The sequence below is a fragment of the Trifolium pratense genome, linkage group LG4 (assembly GCF_020283565.1).
Source record: "Trifolium pratense cultivar HEN17-A07 linkage group LG4, ARS_RC_1.1, whole genome shotgun sequence".
Lineage (NCBI taxonomy): Eukaryota > Viridiplantae > Streptophyta > Magnoliopsida > Fabales > Fabaceae > Trifolium > Trifolium pratense.
In genome coordinates this window covers 40662746-40674789 of record NC_060062.1, presented here as the reverse complement: position 1 = coordinate 40674789, position 12044 = coordinate 40662746, and the positions used below count along the sequence as shown (strand labels likewise).

The 12044-nt window shown below is 34.9% G+C and overlaps 2 protein-coding genes across 2 annotated transcripts; both read right to left on the bottom strand.

Moving 5' to 3' along the window:
- Positions 1-603: 603 nt before the first annotated feature.
- Positions 604-2706, bottom strand: LOC123919456 (pentatricopeptide repeat-containing protein At2g36980, mitochondrial). Its single transcript, XM_045971378.1, has one exon. It carries the CDS (start codon positions 2571-2573, stop codon positions 699-701), a length of 1875 nt encoding a protein of 624 aa, XP_045827334.1. The 5' UTR covers positions 2574-2706; the 3' UTR covers positions 604-698.
- Positions 2707-4271: 1565 nt separating this feature from the next.
- LOC123922674 (chromatin structure-remodeling complex protein SYD-like) lies at positions 4272-8984 on the bottom strand. Its single transcript, XM_045975371.1, has 9 exons — positions 8922-8984; positions 8763-8824; positions 8140-8165; positions 6915-6977; positions 6163-6831; positions 5395-5549; positions 5138-5307; positions 4978-5042; positions 4272-4640 (listed from the first exon to the last, which is right to left on the bottom strand). Exons 1-5 carry the CDS (start codon positions 8982-8984, stop codon positions 6347-6349), a joined length of 699 nt encoding a protein of 232 aa, XP_045831327.1. The 3' UTR covers positions 4272-4640; positions 4978-5042; positions 5138-5307; positions 5395-5549; positions 6163-6346.
- Positions 8985-12044: the final 3060 nt, after the last annotated feature.

The following is a 12044-nucleotide window of genomic DNA, read 5'->3' as shown; positions in this document are numbered from 1 at the left end:
TAGTTCAAATATCGTGTCTAATATAAAGAAATCCGCCATAACACTTGAGGAGTATATAATCATCACCGTATTAAAAATAGAATCGACGATATTCGCCATTAACTTGTCGGAGCTCTTGCACGACTTTCCAACCAAATCCTCATAGTTCCAAACCCTAGAACAAAGTTGTTTGACGAAAATACACAATTCGAAGGATTTTCAAGCAACATGGAAGGTAAATCTAAGATTAATGTTTCGCCTTTGTGGAAAAGCTAACTAACAAGGTTTAGTTCAGATCCAATGTTGGCCGGTCAATTGCTTTAGGTTACTAACACTTTACCCTTGCGAAAGAGAGGGTGGGTGGGTGCCACATTAATTGTAAGGGAAAAAAAGTTATTTAATCCAACGGTAAATACAAGTGGTGCGCAATTCATGACATACATATATATATATATATATATATATATATATATATATATATATATATATATATATATATATATATATATATATATATTATGATATAATATTTCTTTTAATTTATAATAATTCAATTTTTTCAGATTTACTTGCAACTGAATTGTTTTCCTTTTTATCTTCTACAAGTTGCACACATGTCAAAAATACACATAAAAACCAAAGAACTCCATATTTGACATCAAACAAGTTTGCTTATCAACAAGTTATTTCACATATATGCACAACTAGTTTATAAAAGATCATTCAATATCAAAACTAATGGGCCATGTGTGTCTCATTTCTAATTCAAGGAAATGTAGTATCTTAGATATATCATCCATGCAAGGATATGAATTGTTTCCTGATACAAATGCAGTCACCACATTTCTTATCTCAATCCAACTACAACCAGGCACTTTCTTCACCCCTTGATCCATCATTTCCTTTCTTACTATCTCAGCTTCCTCCCACATCCCACTAGCACAATACATATTTGACAACAATACATAACCAACCTCTTTTTTAGGCTCCAAGTTCTTTACATATTCTCCCACATAGCTCCCTGTTCCTAAATCGCCATGTGTATGACATGCTCCAAGTAGAACCTCACATGAATTTGTCCTATCTCTATTTGTCTTTGAATACCTCTTAGCTAAACTTTGTGCTTCGGTTACATACCCGCCTCGACCGAGCATATCCACCACGCATGCCACATGATCCATTCCTTGGACAAGTCCAAATTCCGAACTCATTGATTTAAAGAAAGCAAATCCTTCATCTATAAGCCCCAAGTGGCTGCAAGTCATTAGCAGCCCTGTGAAGGTTACTTCATCAGGTCTTACACCAGATGCCACCATTTCTCTGAACATGCATATAGCTTCGTTACCCTTTCCATTTAGTCCAAATGCAAACAACATTGAATTCCAAGAAACCAGGTCCTTCTCATTAATGTTACAAAATGCGAGTCTCGAACCTTCTATGTCCCCACATTTAGCATACATATTAATCAAGCTATTGCCAACAAATAAATATTTGTCTAAACCAAGATGAATTATGCAACTGTGGACCATTTTTCCATTAACTAGGATTGCCAAGCTAGCACAAGCATGAAGAACTGCTCCGGCTACTAAATCATCAAGTTGAAAAGAGTTCTTTTTCATGTCTAAAAACAAACTTAAAGCTAAATCTCCATTCCCATTTCTCGTATACCCAACAATCATAGAAGTCCAAGATACAATATTTTTCTCAGGGGCTTGCTGGAAAGCAAGAAGAGCTTTCTGGGTATCCCCTACTTTCATATGGGCATCAATGATTGCATTCCAAGACACTTGATTAAAAGCACCGCCAGAGTTAAACACCTTCACAGCATCACCGTGACATTCTAACTTAGAATAAAAGCTTACAATTGAGTTATTTACCTCCATAGCAGTGCTCCAACCAGATTTAATCACAAAACAATGCACCATGCATCCGTATAACAATTGCATCGACTCAGCACAAGCATTCACGAGAGCACTGAAAGTCCATTGGTCTGGCTGATATAGAGTCCCACACATCTCTTTAAACAGATGTAAGCATTCTTCAACTTCACCACAACGAGCATGAGCTGCAATAATTATATTCCAAGAAATTTCTACTTTTTCAGGCATGCTACGAAAAATATCAAAAGCCATACCAAACTTACAAGAGTTTGCATAAGCAAACAGAAGTGAACACCATGTCACATCATTACTATAATTCATCTCATCAAACACTTTTCTTGCATCACTTGGATTCAAACACTTGCCATACATATCGATGAGAGAGTTAGTGACAGGAAGAGAAGATCGGTACCCTGAAACAATAACCAAAGCATGAACTTTTGTTCCAAAATGAATATCGAATGCACCCGCACATGAACTTATGGCTGCAGAGTAGGAGAAGTTATCGGGTTTGGAATCGGAGAATCTCATGCAATCGAAGAGACCAAGACTTTGTTGGTAAAGTCCAAGATGAGAATAGGCAGTTAACATGGCATTCCAAGCCACTGAATCTCGTTGAGGCATTTCATCAAACAGTTTACGTGCGTGACAAATTCTGCCTGAACGTGCTAATGACACAATCTCAGATGTAACACGGATCAAATAAGCACGCATTGCATTATTTCAGGTTTTATTTGAGAGCGACAAAGTCATTAACGAATATATATTAGTGGTTTAATCGAGTTGAAGTCATGAACAAATAAGATGTCACTTTTTTGTTTTTTGACAAGAAATAAGATGTCACTTATTATGAGCTGTTTAACAGATCTATGTATATTTGTACGAGGGAATATTTTTAGAATTTAATTTATATACGTGGAAAGTTATTTTACGCATGCATTCAATATTATACCGACACATTATGTATGGTATTTAAAAACATTTGATGTGTCACATTTATTAAATGATGTGACAACGCTTTATACCGATGGTGCAGAACAATTAAACTCATATTTTTATGGGATGCTCAAGAGAAAAATAATATTTGGGTTAAAATGAATTAATATAAAGTCAATTAGAAAATTGGATACATATTTATATTTTGTATTTGTTTGATCTACTAAAAGATAAGAGATTGGACAGGACAATAAATCGTAGGAGAATAAATTGATGAATTTTGTTAAAAAAGAACTACTTGTCATATTTATATATTTTAAAGATTAGAGGAGAAGACAATATTTTAGGGAGTAAGTTGATGGTTTATTTTTTATCAAAAAAAAGTTGATGGTTTATTCCTTCATTAGAGCATGCGCATGTAAATAGAGGATTACTCGGTCGAAATAGCATTGTGGTGCAGTGGGAAAAACCAATCCATGGTCGGTTTAAACACAATGTGGATGCCGGCTTTTACGAGGGAGCAAGGCCTACTGGTGCAGGCTGCTGTTTGAGACATTATTGATGAGTTTGCCGAGGCATATACAAGTCGGTGTCGTGCCAAAATACCAACAAACAACTGAAGGAGAGGCAAGGGCTTTACTCGTAGGGTGAGTAATGTGAGATACCAAAACGTGATTTTTGAGTGATTTGCAAACCCCGTGGAGGAAATTTATTCTCACAAGGAAGACATGTTTGAGTTTAGTCTTTCGATTTCCAATAATAAGTATTTTGTCTTTACATTTCAAACTTTGATTATTAGATAATAAATGAATATAATTGTTCATACTATAGCTAGGCAGTTCAACATCAATTATGTGATAAAAATCAGTAATGCCATTCAAAAAGTTGTGATACTGTTTCAACAAATGTGTAACGGCAAAATAACTGCTTAAGCCTTAAACGAATGTTTGGTCGTTGGACCAGATATATCAACTCCAAGTTAAACTAGTAGTAGTTAGTATATATATATACACAAAATAACACCTACATATGAGGGCCACCAAGCGAATCAGGGGTCAGTCACAACACCAAATGAAGTTTTGGCTCGAGGATCCACAACTCGACCTCCTCTGACAATTAGCCTTGAATCTGCTCCGGTAAGGTCAATGCCAGGATGAAGCACCTCAACCTGTTGAATAGCACACAAAAATCCCTCATCAAAATCCTCAAGAGCAGAGTTTTCCATGCTCTCGATTTTCTTATCTTTCTCAACACAAGATAGCCGAAGAGATTCTAACTCCGACTCCAGCTTGGAGTAATTCGCTTTTGAGGAAAGATATCTCTCGCGGTAAGTCTTGAGCTCATCCATAGTATATTCCAATGTTTTCTGGAGGGTGTTAAGAGATTCATCCTTGATGCGATTGTCAGCTTCGGCTTGAGACAAAGAATTCCTCAATCCAGTAACTGAGGAGAGATAGTGAGAATGCTCCTCCTTGAGAATTCTGCTAGTCTCAGTGGCAATTGAAGCTGTCCACAGAGTGTAGGTCCGGACGGCCTCCAAAGATTGCTCAAAGCCAATTTTTTGAATTTTTTCCTTATCGGAGGGGGTGTTGTATTGTGATACAACTTCACCACCAGAAAACTGCATATCCCAAGCAGAGCTAGATTCACCCCCAAAATCATCAACTGCTATCACAACACGCCAATTATTAGATGGAAGGGTGGAGGTGCCAGCAGGAATAGGAACATGCGGAATGGTTCGTGGGCTGGCAATTGGAGTGCAAGCACCTTGCTCTTGTGCAAGCTGATTTCCATCCCAGGCATGATCACGCTTTTCATCATTCCTAGGTGCTATCCTTTCTGATCCTATATACATAGAAAAAACACATATCTTAGTAAAAGATTAATTCTTTGAACCTCAATCATTCTCGGGCCCACAGTTCCCTTCGACAAAGACTCAGCCTCTAGAAATTTTCCAGCAGAGGAGGCCCCTGAAGGGTTTTTACAGTCTGTCTCATATTAGTCTAACTTCCAAATGGCATTATGACCCCTGGTGTGTTACCAGGTTCATTAAAAGACTGTGATTTTCCTTTGGGGCCATTCAGATCTTTATTACAACCATTCTGTATTAACATCACATTGCATATACCAGTTAGCCAGTGAAGATATTTGATATGTTAAGTAAAATATAAACATCGGTCACCTTCTCTAGAATTGAAGGTTCCAAATGCAACTTCCAGATGTAGTTTCTTTGGCGGTAAACAATTTCTGTACATAGAACAACAATGTTACACAACATAGTCAAAATAAAATTCTGTCCATTTTTTCAAATAAAAAAATGGAGATAGCGGAACAATATCTACCTAAATGCATGAAAAACAAGGACCTGAGCTCGAAGCTGTTTTAACTAATTTTCTTTGAAAGGCGTGGCAGATGAAGTTGCTGCGGTAGGAACTGGGGATTTTCCTGTATCTCTAGGGGGAACACCTTGTCTAAGCATAGTCATTTCTGAGCCACTATTTTGCCTGCCAATCTGCCAATAAAATTATCTGATCAAGCAATCATATGCAAGCCACAGTCAGAAGAAAAAAAAAAAAAAAACAGAAGTAAATCAGTTTACCTGAGATATTTTATGTCTATCAGCTAGAGTAGTTGAACTCACCCCATCACGATCAAGAGAACCACCATATTGCATTGAATTTGAGAAAACCGGTTTGTACTTTACAGACACATTAGCAGGACCTGCCAACACTCGACGAACCCCAGCATAAGCACCTGAAATTCAATACATTTTTTCTATGAATAGTCGTGGGCACAAAAGTCGAAATTATAGATTGTTCCCGTAAAACTTATTCAATCATTATCTCCATGATTTAACATTAGTAGAAATATTCATAGTCTTTTCTCAAATTCCACCAATAAATAGTAGGCCTTGGCATTTAATTATAAAAATATTTTAGATTGTTTTCAGTTCTCAAACCCAAGAGCAAAGCAGTTTGATGAAGTTGCATCATGAATAATACTTGAAATTTTTCCCAATCCTTTACTAGAACCAAGGGATGGAGGTACTAACTGCATTGAAAATTTGCCATCATATTACCAGAAAGAACATTAGAAGAAACTGGGGAACCTGAGATTTTTCAGGTATGTTTGGATGGAAGATTTTGAAAGGGAGGGGAGGACTTATTTTTCTTTTCTAAATTAAGGAATGTTATATGATCATTTATTCATAGACATCATGTTATTCTTTCAATTTTTTAAAGTCCACCAAAACCCTCCCTTCCAAAACCTTCTCAAACCCTCAATCCAAATACACCCTTCAAAAGGTTATCCGTCTTTATTTTGATTCCTGCACCTCTAATAACATGTGTAAGAGGTAGGGAACCACCTTGCAGCTTCGCTGGAGCAACATGTGCAGAGGGAACTTCCAAGTCTTCCGGATACTTTGAATTTAGGGCCTGCACTATTGGATTGCAATTCTTTGACAAATCGGTTTGCTTTGCCAATAAATGATGACCTTCTGGGTTTGTCCTGAGCATTGTATTCATGTTACCAGGCGAATTCGAAATATTCTACATTTGACTATTATTTGGAACCGCATTAAAGTTGGTCATTTCACCACTTTTAGCTGGAATACTATCTGATGGTTCGACCTTGATCATTTTCCCCTTCCATGAAGTGACACCAGTGTTGCGAGGATCCACTGGAGATGAACCGTCAACATGCATTTCCACAGGTGATGTTGAATCTCCCCTCTTTCTTTTTGTGACACCTTTCTTACCATCCTTTTGATTCACCTGTTTATCCCAGTTGGCAGCATCACGTCTGTCTTGTGACTGTGAGTTAGCAGACCTAGAATCCAAACTAGAGGGACTTCCTTGATCAAAAGATTGATTACTCCGCTGAGCTACAGTTCCTTGATAATAATCAGGAGCTCCACTAGTTGGGGCAATTGGTGGTCGACCAAAAGCAAAGGGTTCCATTTTGGGAGCCTCATTTTCAGCCAAACCTGCTCTAGAATCCTTTGCACCACCACCCACAACTTGTGAAGAAGTTCCTGCATAAATCACAAATTAAATCAAATCAACTGAAAAACTATCACAAATACTCTTTAAGCAATATTAAAACAAGCATCATTACCTATTTGAGGACCACCAATTAAAGGAAGACGTGATGACTGCAATGCTTCAATATCAAGACCATGTTGTGTGAATATATGCCTTGACAGGAATATTTTTGTTTTGATGATTGACAAAAGAGTCCGAGAATGACAAGGATGCAAAAAGCGGAAAAGAGGGTCAAGCTTTTCAAGACTTGAGTTATAGACTTATTGAGTTATAATACACATACATATTTTTATGATCCTTATGTGAGTAGTAAAAATAGCTCTCTTGAGAATATATCACACACTCACAATAATTTTTATTTAAATATGATTTTACATAAAAATATTTTGACATAAATTATTTTAAAATTGCATGATTTCTTTATGTCTTTAAGAATATTTTTGACCATGCTTTTGAAATTAATCTTAGCATGTCTACGTGTTTCTCAAAATGGCATGTTGGAGATCATAGCCAAATTGATTTCAATGTGATTATGGCATATTTGTTTTCAATGGACCATTATTGTTACAACGGCTATTTGGTTAAAATGGTATAAATTGGATTTTATTTTATGATCATCATGGAATTAAAGTGCAATGAAGAAAAATATTTTCCAGACGTGTTTTGCTCAGCTAACGGCTAGTATTTGTTTTGCACTTCATTCTCATTCCATTTTCTATATAAATAGAGTCTTGTGCCATCCATTTGAAGCACTGAATTTTTACATCAAAATCATATAGAAAATAATACTCATCACTCTCATTATTTCTACACTTGCTAATATATTTACTTGAGAGCTCTTTTATACTACATAGTTTACTTTGTAGTACTTGTGCTTCAATTTGTTATATCTACACACTTGGTGTAATATCATTGTAATTTCTTTTGTATTGGGTGTGATCCCAAGGTTTTCAAGAGAGGTGATATCTCTTGGTTTAGAGGCTCTTGCACAAGGGAGGTGATATCCCATTGTTTGTGTTGAGAGTTCTCGGTTGTAAAGGTTATTAGCTTATCCTGTTATAAAAGCTTGGTTTAGTGAAATCTCAAGGTGCTTTCCTTGGGGACTGGAGTAGGCCCTTTGTTTTTTGCCGAACCAGGATAATTTCTTTGTGTTTTTCTTCTTACCATTTCATCTCTTTTATTTCTCGCTACAAGTTATTTTTATTTGGTTAAAAAAATTTAAGTGCTTATTTTTAATTGGTTTTTCGAATACACAATTCACCCCCCTCTTGTGTTGTTTGGAGTCACTTGACTAACATGTTGGTTGATCATAGTCTCCATCGCCCTATACCAAAATAGCATTAAGTAAGAAGAAACAGTGATATGCATGAAGCCAGAATTTGGACCGAAGCAAAAACACAAACAAAATATGGTCTATTACTAAGAATAATAAATATAATATAAGCTTAACTATACAATCACCGATGCACCGCAGAGACAATTAAGTCCATAAGATGCTTTGATAATTAAGTTTGTGATCCATTTTCAAAGTCAAACAAATAAAGGTGTTCCCATGGAAGAATCCATTAGCTTCAAGCACACTATTCAAGCTGAACTACACAAACTAGCTAAACAAATTCAACCATCTTAAATTTGGAAAGAAGCTCCAAAGCCCACCTAACATCAATCGACATTCACCAAACCACACACAATGCAATTCAACAAACCATTCCGGTTATTATTTCATTTCCCATCGCACCAATAGCTGATATCTTAACATATGTGAAAGGATAATTTCAGAAATAACTGTGTGTCCTTATAAAGACAATCTGTATTAGATTCTCAGTTTTACTATCTTAGCTTACTACAAAAGAGCCCTACGTCTAAATAATTAAATTCTGTATACAAACAAGTTTGAGTGCTAACTTGCAGACGTTTTTACCTTGATATTACTTGATATGGCATCGAATGTTCCTTCCCGGTCGATTGCATATGTTGTAGTATCTGAAACACTCACCAAATTAATTGCAAGTATGCCTAGTTTTTATAAGTGGTAAAAAGAATAATTAATGAAATTCGTGTAAGAGAAAACAACACACACCGCATAGAGTTTAGCAGCCAACTTGGCTGGCTCATCTTTAGAATCTTGAATAAGTTTATGCATAATGATGATCATATGACCAAACTCAACACAAATGCATAACAGAATTCAGAACACTAAGATAAACCCAGGAATTTTATGTTGTCCTCCCAAATAAAAACAAAAAAGAAAAAACATCAATTAAGTGAATACATGAAACAACATACAAGTATTTGTTTTTTCCAGTATCTGAGACCAAAGTCAAAAGACATATATAACCATAGCAATAGCATAGAGCACCCAACTTTCTATCTTCCTAGTACCCTACCTTAAAGTTTTCAAAACCAATTGATGAGTAACTATCCCAAAATCTATAATCAGCTAGATAGATTAAGATTAACTCCATTTTTCCTATTATAATAAAAAACAAAACCCAGAAAGAAAAACAGTGCCTTTTAACGAATATCCTAAAAACACATATCGTTAATTAACACGAAAAATCAGCTAAATCCTTCGTGGTTGTTAGCAAACTAGAAGAAATTCCAGCTGAAATCGGCAAATCCAAACAAGGCCCAAAACAAATTTGCAAAAAAAAATTAATATATGGTGCATCGCGTGCAGTACTTTCTCAATAAGTAGACATCGAAAAATGAGTGTGTTATTTGAACATCAAAATACAAATGTAACACCATATATGTGTTATCTTTCTACAAGTTGCATGCATTTCAGAAAATATACATAAAAACTAAAGAACACCTTATTTACACCGATCGTTAGTTGGTTCAGTGGTGATTGACATTGAACTTGGTAGGGAGGACCACAGTTAGATCCTCCACAACTTCGATCGGGAAGGGGCTGAAACCACTTGATGTCAGAACTAACCCTTAACCAAATTAAACTGGTGGTGAAAGAAAGAAAAAAAAACACCTTATTTGACATCAAAAGTTTGTTGTAAAAAAATCATTTATCTCAAAAAATTGCTTATCAAGTCATTTCTTACTATATTTGCTTCCTTCCACTTGACAACAACACAAAATGCTCCCTCCATGTTTGGAAAGATTTAAAATGTTGAACAAATAAGATATCACTTAGCATTTAGTATATTATTTGTACGAAGAATATGGGATGTTGGTAAAACTAAAAGAACACATGATGAATTAACATTGTAAAACACGAAAAATCACCTGAAACCCTCGTGAAGCAGTGAGAGAGAGAGAGAGGTAGCTTCTCTCAAAACGTGATTTCAGGTTACGCTAACCAAACAAACCTATCATGAGTTTGGCGGGAAGATACGCGGGAAACTATAATGCTTCAGGTGTCATTAGTAATTTTATTTTATTTTATTTTATTTTAAGCAGTCTAGAAAAATCTAACTATCGACCAAGCTATTTTTGAAAGGGTCGGAGTTAGTAGTAATTAATTGTTAATGTTAAATTCTAGTTTAATTGGTAGAAATGTCAAAATTGTTAGATCAAACCTCGTGATCGAACTTCAATCCGTCCTCTTTGTGCGTTTAAATTTCCAATGACTTATCATTTGATCTATTTATCCTAAAAAATTATTAATTGTTAATATTTTTTTAACTAGGAACTTAATCTCTTGACCTTTTACTACTTAACTCATTTAACCTTGGACTATTACTACTACTAGAGCCGGGTATACAGACCAACGTCCGCAGGCCGACCCGTTTAACCAGCAGCCTGCACGGATTTAAGACCAAATTTTTTTGGCCCGTTTACATTTTTGCCCGTGTGGATTGGACCGTTAAAACCGTGGGTTAAATCTGCGGTTTCGCGGGTTAGCCCGTGGTCCGCCTTCTTTTTTTTATATATAATTAATTACAAAATTTATCAGATATAAATAATTTGGTCCATATCCAAATTCAACTTTTTTAACTACAAAAAAAAAAGAAAAAAACTTAGTCTAAACCCTAATTATAAAAAGCAACAACACACTCCAATTTTAATCATGTAGACAACAACACAAAACATCAGGATTCACTATCTTTTACTTTGTCTTAGCTGTATATACATTTGCTAATATTTAAAAGATACATGTCCAAATGGGTAGTTATTTTTCTTGGGGGTATTTTCCACTATTATATTTTGAATAATTTGGTTACGATGTGATTTAGTTAAGTTGAATCTGTTAAACTTTTTATGCTTTTTTGGGTACATGTAGAAAGTTTTTCTCACTAAAATGGACGGTACAAAAATGACGATAAGAATTAGTTGAGTTTAATTTTAGTTGCATTATTTACAAAGAGAAGATAGATAAACTCAATGATATCACAAACTTTATTTATTTTTATTTGTTAGTTACAATTTATATGTTATATAACATAAAATTATTAATAATAGATTTTTTTAAGCTTTCATTATATCAATATTTTAGTAATTTAGTTTATTTTTTGAAAAAAATGATTTATTTTTTTTGTAATAGTCTGCGGGTTAACCGTTTAACCCGCGAGCTTATGCGGACCGGACTCGGACTTAATATTATAACTCGTTTATATTTGTCGACGAGTTTGTTCGCCCCATTTAATATGCGAGTTTATGCGGTCGGGTTAAACGGGGCGGGCTAGCCCACATACCCAGCTCTAACTATTACTAATTGTAATAGTTTCTCCGAATATAAGCAATAAAAAAATTGTTTATGATATAGGCTAAAATATAAACAAAAATTGAATAATTATACTCCTAAAATAACATTTTTCATTTTTATGGTTGAAAATTCACTCCCTAGCTGGTGCGAATGAACAAATATTTGTTGAAAGAAGTCGATCATTTTAAATGAATCTCAGTTACCTTGAAAAATTACTATATGCATTTGCACGCATAGAATAACTTAGTTTACCAAAAAATAAATATGCCAAAAAATAAATATGTAACTGACTTTGCTTTTTCCTTCCTTGATCTTCTTTAATCAAATTTTTCATTTGGATCCTAGTTAAACAATTAATAGTCATTAAAAAATTTCATATCAATTACTCATGTCAAATTCTGTGATTCAGAACATGTATCATATATGTATGCCCAAGTACTCGACCATTGTGGCAGATCTGTATTCAAATTTTCATATCAACTACATTCAGAATTGGATCTGGTCCACTACATTCATTTACTTTTCATTGTACTAAAAAAG

Coding starts and splice junctions, on each gene's coding strand:
- LOC123919456 (XM_045971378.1), bottom strand. CDS start 2,573: ATGCGTGCTTATTTGATCCGTGTTACATCTGAGATTGTGTCATTAGCA.
- LOC123922674 (XM_045975371.1), bottom strand. CDS start 8,984: ATGCATAAACTTATTCAAGATTCTAAAGATGAGCCAGCCAAGTTGGCT. Junction 8,166..8,762: donor CCATATCAAGTAATATCAAG/GTAAAAACGTCT, acceptor ATTTTGGTATAG/GGCGATGGAGACTATGATCA. Junction 6,832..6,914: donor AATTGGTGGTCCTCAAATAG/GTAATGATGCTT, acceptor TGATTTATGCAG/GAACTTCTTCACAAGTTGTG.